Raw genomic sequence first — 26,103 nt, 5'->3', positions numbered from 1 at the left:
TAGTAATCTTTACATATAAGCTATTATTTCTCAGAAGCTGGTTGAATTTTTCCCACATTTGTCACTTTTTAAAATTAAATAGTTCTATACCATATACTGATCAGATCCAATTACATAGTTTCATAATAAATGACTCATATGAATCTGGTGATATTCCTCAGCTCTTTGTCATAAAACTTTCATCAAGAAAATAACCCTGAAGGGATTTTTCCTTAAAATTCTTTCTAAAAATAATTTTAGCAAACATTACATTCAATGTTATTAGTAATTAAGGGTACAATAAAAATTATAGTCTTTTTAAGAGCATATTTTATTTTACCTTGTAAAAACAACAATTATCCTTCACTAATATAATAATAATCAAAGTAATAATAGTAATATAATAATAATTAATTTGTAATAAGCTACCCTTAACAACATTACAATTTTGAAAGATTAAAATATAGTTCACAAAAAAATTTCTAATAACAATATGTACTTATAATTATTATTATCATATATTATATAAATTTTATCAGATGAAATTATAATTAATTATTGATTGACAAAGTATTTTATAATATAATGTAATAATAATATTATTAATATACACTGCATTCATAACCTTGTACTTTAGAAAAATGTAGTCTCAGTTATACATTATGGTGTAAAAATTATAACAAAATAAGAAACATAAAAATATGATAATTTTAAGTGCTAAATAACCATTTTTATTTCTATCACATTGATTTCTTCTTTTTTTACTATTATGCTATTATTAAATATTAGTTACAATGACTATAACTGCTACTAACCAGACAAAGAAAAAAATAAAATAAGAAAAACTAAAATATTGACACTATTTAAAATAATCAACAACATAATACATCATTACCTTGTCATTTTTAAAATACAACTTAAGTAATGGGAAAACAATAATTACTATAAGGGAAAATAAAATACAACAAACAATAAAATATAATAAATAATATTATCATTATTTAAAAACTCTTTGTGTATAACAAACTACTTTTATAATTATAGGTATCAACTAATTAATAAAAAAATATTTATGCATATACCATGTTTGTTAACTGATGATCAAATAAGGAAACTTCATTTATTATAATAATTAATAAAAAGAAAACCAAGATATTTATACTACAGAAACTGTGCAATAATACAAACACACTCACTCAAAATATATATTTTTGTATCATATATCTCCATTCTTACATTCATACATTCTTTTGCATTTTACATACATGCATACAAAAACACAAGACTTAATAATTAATTAACTTGGCTATACATCAAAATTATTACAGCCCTATAACTACAAGAATCCACTATGTCATGTACTTTATTTATTTGTATTAATTCAAATAGGATGTACCCTTTTATGAATGCTTCCCTGTTTAATTTTATTTTTTAATAGTTAATTTTTATTATTTAGTTTCTGCTTCATCCTGAAATCAGTAAAGAAAACTATTATTAATTTCTTACATTTTAAAAATAATCATATATACATAAATAAATACAGTCAACATTTTGAAAATATTTTAAGTGAAGAATCTTCCTTTAAAAAAAATATGAAATTTCATTACAAATAATCAATATGAAAGAAATTTGTTAAAACTGAACAACTTCAATAAACAGAAATGTTTGAATCTCTGATGAAAAACAAATGAGTAGGATTACATAATAACTATTTTAGTTATAAAAGAAATAAAATAATAGAAAATCACTTGTCAATTAGTCTGATTCAAAGATTATTTGGAGTTTATCGGTAGAAGGATGACAAGGTCAGGGCAAATGGAACCATAGTTACCAGACTACAACTATTCACTCACACTCGTTCTCAAATGTCAATTGTACAGTCAGATATATTTGGTAAAATTCTAACTCGTGTAATAAAAAAATGCAATGGATAATGGAATTTCCTAAAACTGGATAGTGACAAGGCCATGAGCAACCATTTTATCATTTTGAACATTCTGCACATCAAACTGCCTCAAAGTCTAGTGTTTAAATTTTAATAAATTCAGAGTAATGACCAAACAAGATAGTTAGTTATAAATACACACAGTTCAAGCACATTGATATCTTAGTTCAATAGTGATGATCATTAAAATAAAATTACAAATTAATAAATTTCCCTGTAAATTACATTTTAGATAACAAAAAGGATTTTAATAATATCTCAACTAAGGAATATGGACATCACTACAGTAAGTGTAAACGCTTATTTAAACCAACTTAAAAAGAGTAAACTCAGAAATAAGACTGTAGTTAGTCTTTTTACATCTTCTACATTGTGTAGATTAAAGATAATGCCAATAGGGGTTTTAAGAATATTTTTACAAAAAAAATTTAACCACACATTAAAGGGATTTTCTACACAATTCCAGGTCAATGCTATTTACAATAGTACTGCTTGCAATTACGTTGGTGAAGGAGTTGAGGACAGTTTTAGTCATCTGGAAGAAAATATTCCACATTCTTCACAAGTTAGTCCTATACATTATAAAGAATATTTTAGAAAATGTTTTTTGAAAATAAGATTGGCAGAAATGTGGAATAATTATTTATTAACTGACACAACTTAGTTAATCATTAAAGATTTTTAGATTATGAAATGCTAATAGGTAAAGATGTCTGTACCTACAATTGATGTTGAAACAGATTCAAAAAGCATGCTGAAAGGAAGAGATAAGTAAAAAAAGTTATTTAAGCTAAGAAAAAATAATGCAGTGTTAAATTCAGAACATAAATAAAAGGGGCTAATATTTTACAGGATGTCTGTTCTATTATAGCACAGCAGAGCAAGGTATAACTTACAATCAGAGCTAAATCTTAGTAAGTTAATTCCCAATGAAAACTCAATGTACAGTTAATCAAGTTAAAATGTAAATTAATCTATACAAACAACAGTTACTTGGAATAATAATCATCATAACATGCAAGAAATTACTGAATACGCTTAATAAAAAACTATCAAATTTATTCATATCAAAATATGTGTTCACTTTAGCACATTAAACATAATTAAAATAATTGTACTAAATTTAACTAACTGTATTGTATAATTCAATTTAGTGAACTTTAGACTATTCACAGTGGTTCTTTGGAAGTTTTCCCCACTGAATCTGAAATATACTTTGATATATTACAAACTAAATAAATAAGTTAAAAAACTTAACATTTGTATATCTATTAATATCAAATTAATTTTTACATGCTTCAAAATATTGCTAAAGAGAATGAGCAATTCGAAACAGGTACATTGGCAAGTCCTGCAGTATTCACATTATAAAATAGACAACTTGTTTCATAGGAACAAATAATTTTATACTTGTCAGGCTGATTTCATTACATAATTTCAAAATAAAATAGAATTGTCTTAATTTTGAAAACACTAACATTATTTTTAATGTTAATGAGACAATAAAAATATTAATATTTAATATTAAAAGTATGACTCAGTTTCCAAACAGATGTAATTATGCTTCCAGATGATTTGAATAAACAAGTTTGTTCATCTGTAATTGCAGTTGTAAATGACACTAATTTTGATGCAATTACAAAATCCCTTTAGTATGTGGTCATATAGTTTATATTTGTTTCCATAAACATTGTTTTTGTCTATTGTCAGCACAATTGTAAATTTCATAACGTTCAAGTACAGTGGAATCATTGTTTTTATAAGAGTAAAATTTGAAGTTGTGATCAATGAATAAGGCAGACTGGATGAACAGGAGTATATGAATTAAACTGCAGTGACTACACTTAATACAGTGCTCCCAATAAATTATACATAAATGATGTCAGCATATTTTTCATGAAAAGTTACTTCTGTAAGAAAATTTAATCTTATAACAAAATCTATAAGTGTTTTGTGAAATTTCATGGTAAATATGAAAAAATTCAAAACTGAATAATTATCAATTTTTGGACTGTCAGCATAAACGAATAATTTTAATCAATTACAAGATACACTTATGAACCACATTTAATATTAATTCTAGTAGCGTAGAGAGCAAATATTGATGGTAACAGATCGATTGTCTACATTTAATTACTTAAGAAAATAGATGGAATTCAAGAAAATGAAGATGAAGACAAAATTTAAGCATTCAATGTTTCTTCAGTTCGAGATTGGGCAGAATAAACCAATAGTTGCCAATAGAGTAGTTAATGCAAAAATCACCAATTTAGTAGAAGTCTACAACTTAATCAAATCAATCATATTTTACAAAGTTAACAACAGAAAAATGAAGAAAACTGTAAGCTGAAAACTGGTGTTACAGAAAACTAAAAACTGGAGACTATAATCAAATAGAATAAATTTTTTTTTTTGCAAATTAAAAGTTATGATGTATTAAACAGATTCATAGAATGTGTTCTTGTAAACTTTTAAAATATATTTATTTTTATTACTGTAATACTCATTACTTATAAATAGTTTATGTAGTATCTTATTATTTCTGTTTATTACAAGTACTAAACTGTGTTCCCATTACAAATGTTTTTCTATGTTTTTTAAGAATATCAGATCTTATGATAGGGGATTAATTATAGTCTCTTTTTATACTCAATCAAAAACTAATTTCAGATTTTTACACCTGAAAATAAATTTATTAATGAGTTGTATGAATTTTCTCAATATAAAATTACTCTATATTCAATACAAATTAGAAAATACAATCAATAAGGCAGGCAGTCATTTCCAGTTACACCACAGGTCTCAACATATCTCCAACTAGATACTGAGTAACTGGAGTATTGCATAATTATTTTTTTTCTTTCTCTATGTTATAAATGTCTGTGTATAAACATTTACATTTGATCTTAAATTAAATATTTATTGAGTTTTTGCGGAATAAGTTTCTTTAATTTGACTGTGGTTCAATTTACACTATACTATATTGTAGTAAAACTAACAGCCTTTCCTATTCGTGTTCTTGATTTAATATTGCATTAACTTTTCCTGGTTTAAATAAAATTCTGTCTAGTTTTATTTACATATATATTTACATTTTTTTAAAGATTCACAGCTAAACATTTTTTTAATTTTTTGTAAATTTTTTTTTAATTAAAAATTTTTATTTTTTTATTTTTTGTTTCAACATCATTTGTAGATACAGACATGTTTGTCCAATAGCTTCTTATCCTCAAATCTTAAATGATTAAGTTGTTTCTATTACTAAATAATTACTCCAAATTCCTGCCAATATATTTAAAAAAAAAAATTAAGCACTTCTTTACAAAACTTAGGACTTGTGAAATATGTGCTTTCAGATTACTTTTCAAAGCTATCCTCTTCTCCTTTATCAATGGTAAGGGGTACTTGACTAAACTTGATTAGAAAAACCCTTTAATATATAGTTGAAAATCTTTTCTCTTTTCTTTTTCTTTATAAAAATGAGGTTAGCAACTCTCTATGACATCTCTAATGTATATATATCCTTACATAATTTGTTTTGTATTATTTAATTATTGTAATTTAATACTAATCTGAAGTTGTTATGAAAATTTAATCACCACAGGTAATAGATTTTACATTTTAAAAATTGGGTTAAAATAGCAGAAACATGATCCAATTAATCAGATACTGTGAGATGTAAACAGATTATAAAAAATAAGTTTATAGATATCATTGTCATTGATACCATTTTAATAACAATATGAGCTTATAGAACATATCATTTTTTGCTTATTTATCTACGACTCATTGAATCAAATCAAAGTTAATCTGAAGAAAATATTTCTATACAGCAAGTATAAGTTGTTTATTATTAATATACTTATAACTATATTAACACTTCACATTAATTGGCTCTAATGCCTACAAAAGTTTACAATAAAAATGTTTATTTAAGCTAAATCTACTTGTATAAATGTTAACAAAGGTTATAATATTTACTACAGTAGCTATTGTAATTTAATTATTTTCTGACTACAAGGAACAATTAAATTATTTTTAAACCAAGTTACCAAAGATGCCAGAGCTGAGAATAATGAAGCAATGAAGATGAACAGCTACTGACCAATTATTAGATTGAATTGATAAGAAGAAAATACATTTTTGAAAGTATTAGAACTGATCTATGTGAACTGGTAATGTAATTATAATATAAATAATATAATAAAATTGTACTTGCTGAGTAGAATTATGTTCTTTAGATTAACTTTTGTTATGATTTCAATAGATACACAAAACAATATACATTCTATAAATTCACATTGCTATTACAATAATTTACATACAATGTTATCTTTTACATAAATTCTAATACGTGTAAATCTCATATCTGAAATAATAGATTCATGTTTCAGCCAATAAGTAAAATATAAATGTAACAGTAAATCTATACTTGAAAATGGTGATTAAATTTTTGTATAACTTCAGCTTACTATTAAACTACAGTAATGAAAAAATCAAAAACAAACTATGTAGTTGTCATATATATAAATATAATACATACAAACCACAGACACGCAAACATGAAAAAACCTAATTGAAATGATTAATTAAAAGGAGGTAGTTTTATATAATAAAATGAAATTAAAAAATGGATAGTAGGATTATAAAAGTAGTTACTAATACTTTTATCATTTGCAAGCGACTGTATTTTCTTCTTTATGAAAAAATGCATTATATAAACACATATTATTCATTATTTTAATTAATAATTTAAATGAAAGTCTGAAATGAAGTTTTTAATTTATCTTTTTTTCCAACCTATTAAAGATGAAAAATCTATTTTATTTTACTGTGTACATTGCAATCTGTTCAACTAGTGAACAATAAACAACCTCCTCTCACATGGCCCTATGAGATGAGGATGATTTGTATAACATGTAAATGAGATGTAGTCTTGAACAGACTCAGATCAACCATTCTCGACATGTACGGTTGGTTAATTGAACCCCTACCACCAAAGTACACCAGTATCCACTGTTAGTATTCAAAACTATAAAAGTAACTAATTTTTAATAGGATTATTACTGTACAACGTTTACATAGAAGATATGTTAAGGGATGTACTAAAGAAAGAGAAGCAGGGATAGTACAAAAAATAAGAGGAGGTGTAGAAGTAGGAATAGGAGGATAAAAAATAAGATATACTCGTATAAGGTTTGCTGATGATATGGTAATTCTAGCGAATGGCACAAAAAAGCTTCAAAGATCATTAACAATCCAGGATGAACGAATAAAAATATGAGGGTGGGCTGAGAAGATTCTGACCTGACAGATAGACTATGCCAGCAGGTCTAATTTCTTACTGTCATTCTATAATATTACCCTTCTCTAACTTGTAAACCAAATTTCAAGTTAGTAGCCTTGTTGGTATAGTTTTGACAACCTATTGAAAGAAACGTCTTTGTATTTTCATGAAAATGGAGAAATTTAAAAAATATTTCTATTTGAAATATATAACTCCATTTGAGATCAAACAAGAAATGGATTCAACACTAAAACACTTTTCTCCATCATATTCAATTATAAAAACAGTGGGTTTCTGAATTTAAAAAAAGGTTGCAAAAGCACTAAAGATGAACCATGCTTCAGATCTCCATCAAGGACACAACTCCTGAAATGACACAAAAAATCATTATATAATTGTGCTGGAGGACCACAGATTATAAATAAATGAGGTAGCTGAGACTGTTAAAATGTCAAATGAATGTGTAGGTGATATTTTACAAAATCATTTGGGCATGGAGAGCTTTGCGAAGGTGGGTGCCATGTTTGTTAATGCTCAAGCAAAAGTTGTGATGGAAAACTGTTGGAACCCCAAAGAATTTTTGCATTGATTCATAACTGGGGATCAGCCTTGAGTCCACAACTAAGCTCCTGAAAATAAACAATAGCCAGGATCAGGTGAACCGACCCCAAAGAAGGCAAAAACAACTTTGTCATCCGATAAGGTTATGGTGACTATTTACTGGACACAAAACAAATTATTTGTATTGATTACCTATAAAAAACAGTAAAACAATCAATGGTTAGTACTACACAAACTTAATGCAACATTTGAGCAACAAAGTAAAAAGAAAATGACCACATCTAGCGAAAAAAAATCTTGATTCACCTGATAATGCACCAGTACATTCGTCAACTGCCGCAATGGCTAAAATCAATTAATTGAAGTTCCAATTACTTTCCCAACTACCTTAATTGCCAGATTTAGCACCCAGTGACTATCACCTATTTCCTAATCTCAAAAAATGGCTTGGTAGATAACGATTTGTGAGCAAAGAGGAAGTCATTGGAGCTGTAAGTAAATGGGTATTTTGAGGAGCTCAATGAATCACATTATAAAGTTGGTAAACTGCATTGGAGCACTGTTATTAAAAGTGTATTAGTCTTTGCGGAAATTATGTTGAAAGATAAAAGCAAAATAATTAAACTATTTTCATTGTCAGGATGGAAACTTTACAGCCCAACCTTGTAATTATACGAAAAAACTAAAGTAATGGAAGTAAACAACAAAGGGATTTAGTGGCAAGGACAAGCGAATGAAGAATAGAAAAAGTAAAAATTACAGATATTTAGGTAATATGGCGACAGAAGAGTGCAATGGAAATAAAAGTAAGGATGGTGATGGCAAAGGAAGCCTTCAATAAAAAATAATTAACATGTAGTAAAAGTCAGAATATCAAGGACTTTAAGTTATGAAAGAGGTTAGGCAAATGCTACGTATGAAGTAAGTATCTTGTATGGAAGTGAAGCATGGATGATAAGCAAAAAAAAAGTAACTGGATTAAGGCTTTTGAGATGTTAATATGGAGGATGGAAAAAGTGAGAAATGAGGATTAAAGAAGAAAGAACATGTATCCGGGACGTATACAAAAGAAAACTGATTAGGACATATGGTTAGAGGAAGTGAAATCTTTACAAATGCACTAGAAAGGTCAGTAGAAGGTGAAAGGAAATGAGGAAGAAGTTAATAGATGAATATCTGAAGTTTGGAAACTATATGGGATTGAAGGAGAAGGCTTGAGACAGCGGTGGCATAAGGAACTGCCACCAGACGGAACAACAGATGATGATACTGGTTTAAGAATAACAATTTAAAAATAAAACCCCAACCATCAACAACATATTATTGACATGACCTAATTTTAAGAGGGTAAATATAAAAGTCCATATTTTAACATAAGTTTGCTAGAGATTTTATACAACTGTTTTGTAAAAAGCTCAGAAATTGGATATACAAAAAAAGTATGAAACACAGTATTTGTAATTCATTAAAAACATTGTACCTTTATAACTAACAGTTTTTCAAACAGTTAAATATTGTATTAATGCCCAACACCAATGGGAACAAACTAGATTTTGGTTATAATTTAACAATTTTAAGGCTTAAAAAAATGCTAAGTAGTTTTTTCAGAAATCTTTTCTGGACAGTTCTAAAGATTTTTTTTACATATACTTTAAAAGTTAAGAAAATTTTTCAATTTATATTTGCATACACAATGGATTTAAAGCACACAAGTTTCAGGTTTTGAATTTGTAAATGTGAACGCACACATTCATTGTTTTAAATGTGCAATAGGATAGTTATAATTGAATTTAAAGATTATATTTACCTCTACTTTATAATTTTTTTTATTTTTAGAAAACTATTTCAGAAGTTACATGATTTATTTATATGATACTTAAGACATCTACAAGTGTATGTTTTATTTATTGATAAAAAAAATAAATACTATAAAATTATGGTCTCTATATTACATTTAGTATAAATTTATATTAATACTTTATATTTATTATAAAACTCAAGGCCAATCTCCATGGTGGTATGTAGCATCTCAGCCTTTCAGTCAGAGATCCCAGGTTCAAATTCCAATTAGGCCTGGCATTTTCCAAATGCTACAAATCTCTATTTCCACATACAAGCTTCTGTGGTGAATTAATTCATTAGTAAAAAAAAAGAAGATTGAACTATTAAAAAATATTCAATATAACCCCTAATTTACACTAGTAAAGTATAGGCTGCTCCATTGCAATAATATAATAACATTGCTGTGTAATTTAAATGATGTTGGAAAAAAATAAGAAATCTTTAAATTTATTAACTGATGTAAATATAAATTAACATCATAATAGTAAAAATTATCATGAGGCAATAAATATGTAGCCAATGGACATAGGCAGCTTATTAACTGCAATGGTAACACATATTTGCTAGTAGTAGTGTAATGCTGTATTTAATCATAGATAGGATTTATTTAATAACAACAATTGGCTAAATACCAAAAAAACTGTCAAAAAATGACATGACCAGGACTTGAAATATCTATTAAATTTTTCATCAAAATATTGTACAAGTACTACATACTATAAATATAAACAATTCTTATAAAATATCTTATTCAGCTTAATAAGTATAACCTCTTTTATATCCACTGCAAGGTCTAGTAATGTGAATTAAATACACAAATCAAGAAGATATTGGATACTGACAATACTTGGAATTATTTTTACATTGCATCAAAACTATGGCATAACTCAGTAGATGTAATTCATTAAGCAGGAAAAAATAACTCCTAATATCGTTATAACAATTTTTTTTATTTCTAATTGCTGCACATTTTGAATTTTATTCAAGTTAAGATTGTGAGCTACTATTTATTTTTCTGCTGCCGTGGTACAGTTAAGGGAAAATTATACAATCCCGTTTAAATTATGTGTTATTCTCTAGCTGAAAGAAAAGATAACAGAGAAGCAAATTATGAATTTGATATTAGTAGTGTAAATATTAGAAAATTGTAAAAATAATTTTCATGGCACTAGTGGTAGCGTCTCGGACTTTCATACGGAGGTCCTGGGTTCAAATCCCAGTCAGGCATGGCATTTTTCATACATTACAAAACTTTCATTTCCATATCCCATAGATAAGTTTCAAGCTTATGTGGCATAAGTTTCAAGCTTGATATCATCAAGCAAAAAAAAAAAATTTTTTTAAAGTGTTTCACATTCCTAAAACATATAAAATGCATTCAGAAAGGTAAAAAAATGAATGCTTAGTCATGTGACTTAATTTTAAAACAAAGGCTTGAGAATCAGACTGAGCCAAAAAATAAGTTTAAAGCAATCACAGTATAGACTTGAAATTTATGAAATGTAAAACTTTTTGTACTACCAGTAAAAAAAATGCAAGAAAATTATAACAATAGAATCACTCAGACACATAAATGTACATAAACTAAGAAAATAAAATAACTATATGTTATTTTAATAGTACTTTTAAAATTACAAATAGTATCTGATAAGCTACCCTCACACCCGTTTTCTTTAAAAAACCAAGTAAAATGACTGACGATGACAAAGTGTGAAAAGTGTTATTATTAAAACACTTCAATAATATAAAAACATACATGAATATTTATGCTAGCACTGATTCTTGTAACAACCGGTTATAAATTACAGCTTAAAGTTCGATGAAAAATTGGGTTGCAACAGTTTGGAACAAATGACCTGGGACAGTACTAAAATACTGTCCCAGGCTAATGCTAATTAAGCATTGTTAATTATTGACAGTTCTGTTGGAAATTTAATTAATGAAAATTATTCAAAACTGAGAATGAACATAAATCCAATTTAAGCTATTTTAACATTACCAGTTTAATCATTGTTAGATATTTTGGATAAAAAACTGAAACCTGTTTTCAGTTAATGATATCTTTAAATAAAACATAAGTAGCCTTTTCAATTCAGACTTTTTCAAGTTTTAAAATTCTTTCTTAAGTATGGGCTGCATCAGAAATTAAAAAAATGCATGACAAAAGTTTATCACTTGTTTATGTCAGTAAGCTTTTTTATATACTCGTATTTAAAAAAAAAAAGAAAGACAAATTATTCAGGAAACTGTTTACAGGTGCATGTTAAAAATGCAAACATGAAGAGCAAGTAATAAACTTTAAAAATCAGTTACAAGATTTTGTAATGTGGACAAAAATATATGCAGTTTATAATTATTGGCTGATATTACAAAACTGTTCAGTTCATTTTTACCTTCCCTCTAGTGCTGTAGCAGGGAAAGCATTGTAATTGGTCCAATTTGAGCATATATGGTTTTCACCGGATCGTAACATTTTGACACTTAAGGAACCCAAAAAACCAGATGTTCATATGTACATGTTTGGTGCCTCACACCTTATATCTCCATATCTATTGGACCGATTTTGACCTAACTCGGTTAGATTACTTCTGCATATGGGGCAATGATGCCATTAAAATCTCAACTTAAAAGGTTAAGGGGGTGAGGCTGCACAGTAAGGTCACCCTCGTATCTTAAGATTTTGCCTAATTAAGGTCTTATATCTCCAGAACTACTGGACCGATTTTGACCAAACTTGGTCAGATTACTTCTGTATATGGGCCACTGATGCCATTACATTTTCAATTTAAAAGGTCAAGGGGGTGAGGCTGTAGAGCAAGGTCAACCTCAGTATCTCAAGCTTTCGCCTAATTAAAATTTTATTTTTCTTAGGCTAATTTGTTAACAATTAAAAGTAATATTTGCAAAAAACTTTTTCAAAATCACATCCCCACCCCAAAAATGTTCTAAACTAGTAACTAAGTGGGTGTACTGTGTCAGTAGTATCACCTGCATCACAAGAAGCACTAGAGTAGCTCCAACATACAGCTGTTATAGAAAAATATTATATTTAAATAAGTGATAAATATTTTATATTAAGTTGTGTGTGTGTGTGTGTTAAGCTGTGCATCAGAAAAAAGCTGCATGATGGGAAAGTCGTAAAACTTTGTTGCCACTCTCTTTACTTGACTTGAGAAAACAAGTTCATCAAACATTCTATAGGAATTAAGGTTAAAAACTTTATAAAAATTTGTCAACTTTACTTCATGCACTTTACAAAGATGATTTAGACAGAAAGGTAGATTTTTTTGAGGAACTTATTATTTGTTGTATCACTTCTCTAGCCCAGTTATAAGATCTGATAAAGCATGCTTCAAATTGAATGGCCTAGTAAACCATCATAATTGCGTTTCTTGGTCTATGAAAATACTTGCATATTATTGAGAAGAAAGTTAATGTATCTGGAGTTCAGGTTTGGTGTAGGTCACAAAAAAGAACTGCTAAGAACTTCCTTCATAGACATTAGTGTAATAGACGATTCATTCATACCTTCAGATATTACACAATGTTATTCCTGAGTTACTACACAACTTGTACTTAACATTTGCTAGCCTCATGCTTGGCACTAAGGTTGAGCACTTCCTTATTGTGCTTTTCTTAAAGTTAAAGACTAACTCAATCAAAATCTTCTTGAATGGATATGATGACTGTTAAATGAATGGTTGATTTATGCTTTTCAATTTTTTGATCTTGGCTATCAACAAGACACAGTATTTTCTTAAAATCCAAATGATAAACTGGTTCAAGTTATCGAACTCAATTCAATTTATAAGAATAATTTTATATTGAGACAAAACTTTATCATTATAAATGTTTTTAATTCAATGGTTAAATGTGTAAAAGCACAAGAATAACACTGAATACTTCCTCAATGTAGCACTGAATGTGCAATAAAAAAATATATAAATTTTTAATTGGGGAAACTGAGTTTTAGCCCACCAGTAATTATTTTAGAAAATTATTATGTACAGTTTAATTAAACTGAACAGAATTGTTATTGAAAATTCAACTTAAAATCTTAATTTAAGAATTTACTCATTTATGCTAAAATTGCATAAATTTTTTTTTTTTTTTTTTAAATTTGGGCTAATAACAAATATATAGTTGCAATAATTTTTAACAAATTATATTTAAATAACTATTAGCTGAGGTTTTTCTTTTATGGTAACATAATAAAAGTAATCCTGAAATTAGTGATAAGTGATCTCACTATTTACTGAATGTATATATGTACTTATATAAAATTATCTTTTTTTCTAATTTTATGTAAAATTCAATTTACTAATTTTTATATAAATGCAATAAAGTGTTCTTGCTTGCAAATTTTAGTTTGTCTAGTGTAGTGATTTGTACATTGACAGAAAATAAGGATTTTTTAAAAATATAGTTTCCAAAAAGAAAATGTAAATTTTTCTTACTCCCTTCCAAGTTTTTTTTGTTTAATTCTCCCATTTTTCAAAAACTTATGAATTTTTTTTCAAATTGTTTGTTTAGTTTAAAATTACCAATTAATGATGATCACATTCCCTCAATATGAGTTATACAAATTATAAATTATTATTGGTAAAATGGGAGGAGGAAGGTAAGTTTGTGTTTTAAGTGCAACATTAATTTAAAAAAGTATATAAGTATATAATATGATTTTGCTAAAACTTTTCTTACAAATACCATTGCTTTTAATTTGATATTATCCAAGTTAATGATTTGTCCAAGCAGTGAATTTTAAGGAACATATTGTAGTTTAATGTATCATTTATTATTTCATATATAAAAATGGCTTATTAAATTCTAAAATTATATGATGAAGATAAAATAAAATTTAAGAATTTAAAAAACAGTGTTACTTGGTACAAATCTTTCTACGTTATTAATGATAAACAGTGAATTACATTTAACAATTTGACTAAGTAACATCAGCTTACAACAAATTAAATTTTTTTTTTTAATAATAACTAATTAAGGTGTATATGAAAATAAGTTCTTCAGTCTAAGTAAAATAATAATACTTCAAGTAAGAATATTTTTCTTAAACTTATTGCTTAGGTGAATTAATTAATTTGGATAACATTATTTACATAATATCAAGTACAATTTAAATATAATTGTTAGTGTCATAAGATTTCACTGATTGACGTACACATTTGTAATGTTTAATCTCATAATATAAAACTTACATAATTGATTTTTTTATTAGTAATAAGGTAAAGTGAGTTTTAGTTAAGTAATTATTTTAGAGAAATATTATGTACAGTTTAATTAAGCTGAACAGAACTGTTATTGAATTTTAATCTTTAATCTACTAAGAATTGGTTTTTAAAAGAGTTACCAATATATCATATAGGTGAAAAAATTTTCTCAAGAAAAAATTAACAAACAGCATACTAAACCTTTTAGGACAATGTTAATGAATTTGTTTCAACAATTTAACTTTCTAGCAAGGGTGATTGTAAAAAAAATTGCCACAAACTTATAACCTTCACTGTGGATGGTGTTGGCATATTATTACTACTAATACAAACTACTTGTGTCTCATCCCATCAAATCATTTTTGGTCATATTTCTCCACAGTGCTGCTAACACCTTCTCCTAATAAATGTTATTTTCATGTATTTGAAAAGCTGAAATTTTTTAAATGTTAAAAAATGTTTATATCCATGAATTTACTACAGGATTTTCTGTAATAAGTTGCTCTCTATTATATATACATCTGTTTGCATTGCGAACAATTTAGAGAAAATGGTACTGGAAGGCATGCCCTTTCAGTTCCAACAATGATTGTTACTTTTCATTCACAGACTTAAATAAACAATAATACACAATCTAAAAGTGACTGTTATGACTTTCGTAACATAAGATGGTATCCAAGCCGAATTGGTACAGGTCTGATAAATAGCAGCATAGCTGTATATCTTGCTGCCTAACAAGTATGGGTTTATAATACTACTCGATTAAAGATAGTAGTATGTATATGGTACGACTATTGTTTATTCCAATCAATGAACAAATTCAGTCATGAATTTAATCCTGAGTTTATATAATAAATTAATAATTCTTCTTTATTATAAACTGAAATAGATATATTATGCAGACCAATTGGCTGTTACAGTTTTATAACTGTATAAAATATCCAAGCCAAACACACACAAGATTGTGTGTGTTTATAAAAACAGATTCTACTGTTGCTATTGTTTTTAAAAAAAAACAGATGTCTACTGTTTTTGCTACACTCTTTGCCCTTTGTTCTGGGAGTGGTGAACAACCGTACACTAGCCTAAGCTATGATTCATACATAAGAAAAATTTCTTTAAGCAGGTTTGTGTTAATAATAACTAAACGATGTGTCATTCTAAACATTCAAATGAAACATTAAATCTTTATTTATACAAACTGTTCCTGATTCCTTCAGATACTAACTTGTTTTTGTAAATGATTCCATTCTAATCTATACTGTATTTGTAGTTAAAACTTGTCCAGTTAATTATGTATATCCAAAGAGTAAGGTTATTGTCAAATTATAGCATTCTTTGAGTTCAATTTTGATAATAGTTGAAGTCTTAAGTGAAATTTTAAAAGTAATTTATTCATGTTAAATTAGTAGATTTTTGTCAGCTCTGTTCTTATGGTAGTGGACTGATTTTATTATTTTGCATATTACGTTTAATTTACATGAAAAAGACATTATACACATCACATGGCAGGAAAGCTACAGTTGGAAAGTTTGTTAGCGACACCAAAAAAGTTGTATAACATGCTGCGTTTGACACAGGAGTCTCAAAACGAACAGTTTAACGAATTACTGGTGAAACAGCTTCAGAAAAAATTCAGTCCTCCTCACAAAGGAATAAAACACAAAAAGGAAGTGAGAAACCCGGATAGTTTTGATCAGAATGCCATAGAAAATATAAAAAATATTTGCAAACGTTTGTATATTCAGTACAAACGTTTGTGTATTTGAATAAAGTTGAAGAAGACCAAGAAAATATAGTTGAAGGAAGACCAATTGTCTAGGTTAATGAGATTTTTATTTTAAGTTCTTATTGCCAACAGAAATCTAGGCAACCTTCAGATGTGCCCGAGTGCAAAGTGAGAAAGTTTAAGTCTGCTGTGCAAAGGAGAAAGGATAATAATTATTCACACTGGTAGTGAAATGGAATTTGTTTCAAATTGGTTGAAAGTATGGAAAGCCAAATATTCCTTTGGTGATTACCATTCTCAGATGAACGGCAACACATTTTTAAAGTGGACTGGGGTGCTTGCAACCCACTCTTTAGGTCATTCATCATGCATATAAAAAAATTGGCAAAAATATCTCATTTTTATTTGAAGCTATGACTTTCACATAATCTTATGTATCACCATCAAAGCTTGTTGTCAAATCCATTCTGAGATACCGTCCTAAAATTATTATTTAAACAACCTCTTAGTATGTTTAATTTAAGAGAAGTGTTTTAAAAACTTTTTTACATAATTTTTATTTTCTACTTTTTAGTCTTCTTAAGTTTATACTTATAGAGCAGCGCTAGCGCACAGATTTGAGCTTTTTTAGCAAAAGATCAAATCGGTATGTTTTAAGGTGGGTGAGTGCAATCAAAATATAGGACTCAACGATTTAATTTCCAGATAGCAAAGATATTTTGGTATACCCCATCACAGCCCCTCCCCAATTTTCAAATAGCACCCCAGGGGCACTTGAAAATATGGCAGATTTAATTTCCTACAATTTGTTACAAATTTTTTAAATAATCAAAATTTAAAAAAATTATTTAAGTTAGTTTAGTTGATTCTTTCTGTTTAAAATTGAAAATAAAATTTACTTTTTTAATAAATAAGCTAATTTTAGAATATGGTGTAATTTAAAACTCAAATTATTTTTGGTGAAACAAAATCATTACAAAAATCTAAGTCTAGAAAATCTAGTTCTACAATATATAGGTTACACATTACAAAACTAATACAGCTTGTTAAAACCAATAAAATTAAAATTTTGTTATTTACTAAAAGTTATTCTTAAAACATACATACTTTAAACTATAAAAAGCATAACAACCATGCAAGTATTAGTACTAAAATGAATTGAAATTAATTGATGGTTTGTAAATTATATTTCTTTTATAAACTTTTGAACTCATTATTAACTTGTTACTTATAAAAAATTGCAATTACATGTAAATATTGGTACAGACTATTACAATAATAAAGTTACCTACACAGGTAAACTTCTAAGATGTACAGGTAACTCTATATGATTATACTTTTACAAAATCTATAACATTAAATCACCTAATGTTAAATCAAAGATAATCTCACAAGAAGCAAATAACCTCAGCTTCCCTTACCAGTAATTTCTATTTATTTTATTTAAAAAAATCCAACAGATTGTTACATAAGTTAATAATTGTGCACTTAATAATGCAGAATAAGCATTCCTTATTCTGCATTCAAAAGATAAATGAAACCTCAGAATTAAAACAGGAAATTAATTAAATCAATCACCAAATAAAATGGCAAAGAATGAAAATTACCTTGGTAAAGATTGTCCATAAAAAAAAGGAAAACTTACATGTAAAAAATAAAAACTGTATTTTGGACTTATTTTTTTATGGTTTACAGTGAATGCATTAACAGTTAACGATTCATACATTCTTACCATTACATGGCATGTATTAAAAGAATTTTTTTTTTTGTGTGAAGATTCTGATGACTCATAAAACAGGTAATAGAAATTAGTGAATTAATTCTGTAACTTTCTTCTATTTACTATTGTGTTTAATTATTTTCATGAAAAGTGTTATGAGAAAAATAAAATAAAAATTGAAAGTTTCCTATTTGTTAAGCAGGTACATCATATAATGTTACAAAAGAAAAAGATAACTCTTTTAATCTAATAAGTATATGAGTGTTTGTGGTAATACAGCCGTTTTTGCCATAAATTTTTCAGAATATGGACTTCTTAGAAGTCCTGTTTTGAATATAGCAATGCCATGTAAGTAAGAATAACAGCACAGAACACGAACCATGAATGCAAAAAGGCAGCTCAAAATAGTTAACCTACCATTTAAGGCAGCTCAAAATAGTTAACCTACCATTTAAAATGTTCACTAACAAACTTATATGTGTTTCAGTATTAACAAATTTGAAAAAAAAAATACCAGTGTAAAAAATTGTATTTTTATTTTTAAGTTTCACTTTTGACATTAATCTATTTTTTAAAAGTTGCTATTAAATACTGATAAATACTTTTATTATAATTTAATAAAATTATAACTTACTCCAAATTAAAAAAAACTTAAAAAAAAATAATAAAAAAAAAACTTTCCAAATTAAAAATAACAATTTTAAAAATTGTTATTTTTGTTGTTAATAGTCTTGCGTAAATTTTTATACTATATATAAAATAAATAACATTACTCTTACTTTATTTTAAAACAATTATTCAACAATTCTAATATGAATTACAGAGTATCAAATCATTAACAAAGGTATGAAAAATGAATGCAAGGTAAAGAAATTCTTTAAAAAAAATCTTTTGAAGGAGAAATTTATTAAAATCAAATTCAATTTATGAATTAAAAAGTAGTAGAGCTTTACTAATACATCATTACAAACACAATAGAGTTACAATATAATGGATATTTTGTCACCAGTTTATAACAATAAAATATTTATTAATAAATAAATAATAATTCATAAAAAGTAAATTCTTAAAAAAAAAAAAAATACACTAACGTAAATAATTTTTTCTATACATACTTGAAGTGTATTTTTTTTTTAAACGTCAAGCCAATAAAAATTAATACTTCATTTAAATTAATATATATATATATATATATATATATATATATATATGTGTGTGTGTGTAAGAATATTTGAAATATTATTTGTATAAAATTGTGAGAAATAACAAAGTTAAGTGCTTTAACAAAAATTTAATACCAATAAAACATAAGAAATTAAGACACACAAAAAATATTTTTAAAAAATCACTAATAAACTACTCATAAAAAAACATGATCATACACCACAAACTTAAAAAACAAAATAATATATTTACAAAATTCAGTTCAAGATGTTTAACGAAAATTCAGTTATTGTCAGTAAGAGAGGATTAGTAATTAAAAATATATTAATATAAGTTAGTAATTTAGTCTTGAGCTACAGGATTATCAATGTCTGAAGAATTCTGGCCACTTTCAATGTTATCAGCATCATTTTTAACTACATTAACACTTAAAACATCAGAATTATCATCACTCCAATCATCATTATCGTCATCATCATCATCACCATTTCCATCATTATAATTGTCACCTGGGAGGATGGAGAAAAAAGTCGAAGGAGCCAATAAAGAAGGATTTGGATTGACGAATGGTAAAACCTGAGGAATTACGGATAAATCAGACATGCTATAATACATAAATGCATATTAACAAAAATTGAAAATATGTTATTACCTACAGCACAAAACATAAAAAAATAAATATATGCTGATGAATCTTAATAAACAAGAATAAAAACAAAATAAAAAACAATAAAAAATTTGAAAATAAAGTAATTCACTCTTCACTTCCTACTTTCTATAGGTTATAAAAGAGATGAACAATACTGCAGTTTTTGCTTAAAACTTCAATTTAATTCCTTTATTAGGCGAGTTTCTGCTTTGTTTCATGCAAGGTCAGTCTTTAATTGCATATATTTTTGAGCAGTCAGAGAAACAACTCTATAGGTATTCATAAACTGATTGGATTTACGCAGTCTTTATTCAGTACTCTTAGTTATTTTTTATTTTATTATGTTAGCAAATTTCACTGTTCAAAATATTGAGTTATTTAAATACTCGCTTTCATTGTAAAAATGCCGATCACAATGTAACATCAAATCAACAAACACATTAAAACAGAAAGAAAAATTTATTGAACTTAATTTAATAACATATTGAAAAAGGTTTTTGTCAATTAAAAATCAGAACTAAAATCCCTAATAAAAATCATTCAATATATTACATGTAAACTAATTTATGAAGAACAAGTTTACTAGCAAACACGATCAAGAAAGAATCTACACAAGTTCAACTGACCTTTTATCTTAATCTCAAGCTTATTTTAATGTATAAACTATAAGAAACCTGATATTTTTAGCTTACAATATGAGCAACCTCTGAATAAACAGTTATACCTCAATATAACTTTTATTCATATTAATGGGTACTATTTCTAATACAAAACTGTACAAAACATAATCAATAACATTAAAACAGACTGATAATAAAACAGTACTGCAAGCTCATGCTACAATCTATGACAATACCCACAATCCTAAACATAAAATGTTAACACCAGAAGAACACTGAAAATATTCTTGAACCTACAGGAAGGACTCCATGGTTATACAACAATTAAAGGGAGACATAAACACATGGCAGCCTTACTTGCCATATGAATTGCATTTTCTCATTTTTATGGTTTATGCTGTAAACAGTTTGAGAATATTTATGACTAATATTAATTCTAAAAAACACAACAGGAACACAGTCCTGTAATAAACATGTTTAAGTAAGAATTTAATATAGTATTTGTAAAAAAAATAGAAAATAAATTTACTTTATTTAAAAATGTATACTTGAAGAAAATTTTTTAAATCTAATACGAATAAAAGATAATCTTTAAATTACAAGAAATAACTCAACCGGGGAAGAATAAATAAGTTTTTAATCTCAAGTAACATTATATAAAAAAACAATTTTTTCTAACTGTATGTTATTAGAGGTGTTTTTGACAGTTTACTCTATAAATATGATTTTTGGCAGAAAGAAATTTAACAGCTCCATTAATTTGTAGGTTTTCACACTTTCAACCATGTGATTACAGATAGTTCTTTATCATGAATTTCTTGGACTGAAGGGATGGATATTAGTTATTTCACTGTTGCCACATTTTCATTAATGTACATTTCTTCATTTTTGCTGTCTTGCATTACACTCATTTCATTTCATCAGTTTTCATTTGATATAGTTTCATTAAATACTTGCTACACCAAAAGTACATCTTTTGATTAATCTTTTTAATCTGTGCTAAAAGGTAAGAGCTGATAACACTAGTCAACAAAAAATCTTTTTTCATTTATATGGAATTATACACAGTGATTTTAACTAATTTTTGGGTGCTGAATTCAAAACTGTTATGAGAATTTGTGTAATACAACACATTCGTTTTAGATAAATATGATTTATTTACAAATAAATGCATAATCACTATGAAATCACTATTTAAAAAAATGATTATCTGCGTTTCATTTTTTTTAAATTTGTTTAAATCAACTAAATTTTTATTTATTCAAACCCAGATAAATTGAAATACATCAATACAATTTTAAAGTAACAGTTTTAAAAGTCTAAATCACTGGAAATGTTTTTAAAATATCAGTTTTTAAAAGTTTTAAATCATTGCAATTGTCTTGCCTTTAATTTTTAAAATATGTTGACAAACTTTTTCATTTGTACGATGTTTGATCAGTTTCTCTAAACAAAAACCAACAATAGTTACCAATCATTCCAGGATGCCATCTTCCTAGGTACCAACGTTCCATGGCCAGAATATCCTGATTGAATAACTCTCCTTGCTCATCAGTGACATGAGCCTGAATTTTCAAGAAAGTTGAGCCCTTAAGCAATTGATTTGTGCACCGATAAATATACCCTCCTTGAGCTTACATCACTCAATTTAGGAAAACCAATTTTTAAATGATTAAATCCTGGTCCATCTTGGTCTAGTGCCTTACAAAATCTTTCATGAGTCTTTGTTTTAGTGAAGTGGTGGCAGTATGATTTTACCATTCTCAATTAATGATAAATACTTTACATTTTTTTCACCAGCCACAAAGTTCTACTGAAATGGCCAGTTCTTTACTTTGTAAATGACTTTTGTATCATGACTATCCCATATCCCAAACTGACCGTAAGAAGTAACGCAACTTTCAACATCACTGCAAACTTGCCACATATGCTCTTTGCATTTTATTGCTTCTAATACTGAAACCATAGTTTCATTCATGTCGATAGCATGAGCTAATGGAATGGATGGCTGTTTGTTACATTATACACTAAAACTGCTTTAATGCAAACTTCAGAAGAGTTAAAGACATAATTTTTCACGAATATGTTGAATTCCAAGCTTTAAACATCAGGCCATAAACATCACAAATGCACAATGAATTATTCAGAGTAAAATAAGTTGAAATTCATGTTCTAAACGTAGTAACTTCTGTTTTTTCCACTAAAAGATTCCACTGTTGCAGTCTACATCTCACAAGTTCAGTTTGCTAACATTAAATCATGAAGTAGTGCTAAATTAAGTTCATGTAGTTAAATTAAATGAGATTTCTCATCAGATTCAGGAAGAAATTCTTCAACATCCTCTACATTATCTGCTTCATTTTCAGATTGTTCTAGTAATGTCGGATTAGACAGTGGTACAGGTAACTCTCTCCCTGTGTGATACCGGCTTTAAAGCTGAATATATATTTGTATGTTTTATAACTTTCCATTTTTGAATGAAAATATGTTTGTCATACAAAAGTAGTAGTCTGTGAAGTGATCCATAGGTTCACGCCAAACCACTGGTACAGCAAGTGGCATGTCACGTCGTTTCCCCTCCAAACATTCAGTTAGAGTTACTGAGTAAGATGTGCAAACAACATGAGGTGCCCAGATTTCATCTTGATCCAAGAGTGCACAATCAAAATAAAATTCTGTAAGCTGTTTTTATAAATTTAGAAATTTAAGCGTTAAGTTTTCTTACCAGACATAATAAAAATTGTCTGGATGATTTAAACATCCACAATCATTTGCAAAAATGAGAAAATCACTTTTGTATTATAAAGAATTGACGAAAATGTAGCAAAAGACTAATAACTCTGTGATATGACAACATATCATATAGACAAGTGGAGTTAGACTGAATAAGATTATAACCTCTGTAGTAGTCAACCACAGATGATGTCATTATATAGACATGTTTGTACGCATCTACTTCTCACGATAAAGTGCATATATTTATTTTTTTTTCTTTATTAAGCATTTATACATTTTGTTTAAAAGTAAAAATACAGAACTATTCTTAATTGTAAGCAGTAATTCATCAAAATGAGTTTATTACAAAAATAATTGACGACCTGCAAAAAACCTTTACGTGGTTAACACAATTTCAATAGTATATTTGAAATCAGCACCACAATTACAGTGAGAAAAGTTGTGAAACATATTAGATACAAATTTTATGTTAGCTGGTGTAATTTTTCATTTTCTGTTTTTATATTTTACTCTCTAGCAAGTAAAACTTTTTTCCAGATGTTTTGAATTAGATCTATTTTCAGAATTTCTTAATTGTATTTTCTAGGCATTTCAGCAAATACCTAGCAAGCAGGGTTAGATCCACAGGAAAAAAATAAAGAAAAGGATGATCTAGCCTTGAAAGGAGTGCATGTTACCTGGAAGAAAGCCCAAAGCCCTCTCCATTCAGTAGAAGCCCATTAAATCTATAATCCCTCAGGATATCAGCCCATTTTTACCTTTCTTTCTTTTTCCTGTTTAGCCTACAGTAATTACCGTTCAGATAATATTTCAGAGGATGATATGTTTGAGTGTAGTTTTGTACATTCTCAGTTCGACCATTCCTGAGATGTGTAGTTAATTGAAACCCAAACATCAAAGAACACCGGTATCCACAATCTATTATTCAAATCCATGTAAAAATAACTGACTTTACTAGGACTTGAACGCTGGAGCTCTCTACTTCCAAATCAGCTGATTTGGGCGTTCACCACTAGACCAACCTGGTGGTTTAGCCCATTTTTACCTGGATGATAGCAAAGCACACTATTGATCAACAATTTTGCATTGAACAGAAGAAATACTAACTTATATTTGTAAATGCAGCAACCATTCATTTGTATTTATTTTTTTTAAGAACAGCCAGCCAAGAAAAGATTCGGAAAAATACCAGTAGTTCATTCATATAATTGTGCAGTGTGTGAAGGTTTAAGATTTAACTATAAACTGCTCAGAAAAAACTCCTGCTGCAGTATAAAACTGTTTACTAATAAACTGTTTCACATATCACACATTATGCTTCCATGGGATCCTATAAGTATTGGACTTTTCACACGCTTTCTCTTTATCATGATAATATTGAAACTGATCTCTTTCACTCTTTTTTTTTATTAATTTAACACCAGTCTGATATGTAAAAATTGTAAAATACAAAGCCTGTGATACAAATAAGTAATACAAATACAAGCTGTGACCAGCTTGATTAAGCCTTCACTTCAATGAAAGGCCGACAAAGATGCTATTAAAGACCCACATTCTTCTGTACCAATATATTGTACTTTTATAATCAAAAACCAACTTGAACAACCCAAATACAGAATTACAAAGTATATGAAATGACACTTACCTTCTTTTTTTTTTATTCCAAAAGCACTTTCACAGGATTCCACATCATCAGTTGTATAAGATATATTTTTATAAAATTACATATCAAACAGAATTTTTTTTTGTAAAATTAAAAGATAAAAATTATTAAACTTACAATCATATATACAAAAACATATGAAGTCAAATAAATAAAATAACTACATATATATATGTAGTTTATGTGCAGTTGTCATAATGTTTATATATGATGTCATAATTAAACATTTTAAATAAAATAAATAGAAATTTATACTAGGTAACCTGGCCAGCCAATGTTACATTACTGAGTGGATTTGAATTAAATTACTTAAGTACTTATGATTATATCTATTTTTATCTAAAAATTTGCTGTCATTTGTTGCCGCTTTTATAAGAATGTCATCTTCATATTCTGTCTGAAAATTGAAATTCTTTTGTATTTATAAATATAAAATCTCTCCAAAATGTCCAAACTTTTACTACTATTAATAAATTAAATTTCTTGATTTCCACTATTTCCAAATTTGTTCAAATATCAGATACTGTATGTTTGTTATTAATAAGGGGTAGTTAGCAATATTAAATATACCCAATTTACCATTTTTATAATTTCTAATGTGTTCTAAAAATTTAGTTTTAAAAGACCTGTTAATTTTATCTGTATGGATGGTCACAATCATTACACTTTATTTTATAAATTCTGCATGTCAGTGTTGTTATTTTTTAAATATTTTATTATATGTTTGTCTAGTATGTCGATTTAAATTTACTTTTATCATAAATATTGGTTATGTTTTCAACATTTGTAACCATTCTAAATTTTGTTGGTTACGAACAATATATATCATGTCATAAAGAAAAAAGTTTCAATATTTTAAAAGGTAGTTAATATTCATTTGGCTTAGTTGATATTAAAAACAGAAAATAGGCAAGATAGTATTATATTATTTTAATAGTTAAATAAACGTAATTAGTTTGATAAGAAATTGTATTATATAACTT

General features: G+C 27.1%; 1 protein-coding gene across 3 annotated transcripts in view; it reads right to left on the bottom strand.

The window, feature by feature from the left end:
• Positions 1-292: 292 nt before the first annotated feature.
• The window catches only part of LOC142325217 (protein phosphatase 1B-like), a 45,438-nt gene continuing 19,627 nt past the window's right edge, over positions 293-26,103 (bottom strand). For 2 of the 3 annotated variants that reach the window (XM_075366681.1, XM_075366682.1), the window contains exon 6: positions 293-1,448. In XM_075366681.1, coding sequence (XP_075222796.1) covers positions 1,444-1,448 — 5 coding nt within the window. In that variant the 3' untranslated portion in view covers positions 293-1,443. Of the gene's footprint in view, positions 1,449-19,564; positions 20,029-26,103 lie in introns of those variants that run through there. The other variant, XM_075366680.1, reaches the window with a different exon arrangement.

Source organism: Lycorma delicatula, chromosome 5 (assembly GCF_047948215.1).
Source record: "Lycorma delicatula isolate Av1 chromosome 5, ASM4794821v1, whole genome shotgun sequence".
Classification (NCBI taxonomy): Eukaryota; Metazoa; Arthropoda; class Insecta; order Hemiptera; family Fulgoridae; genus Lycorma; species Lycorma delicatula.
Note: the sequence above shows the minus strand (reverse complement) of the source record. Positions and strands in the feature narration are given on the sequence as shown.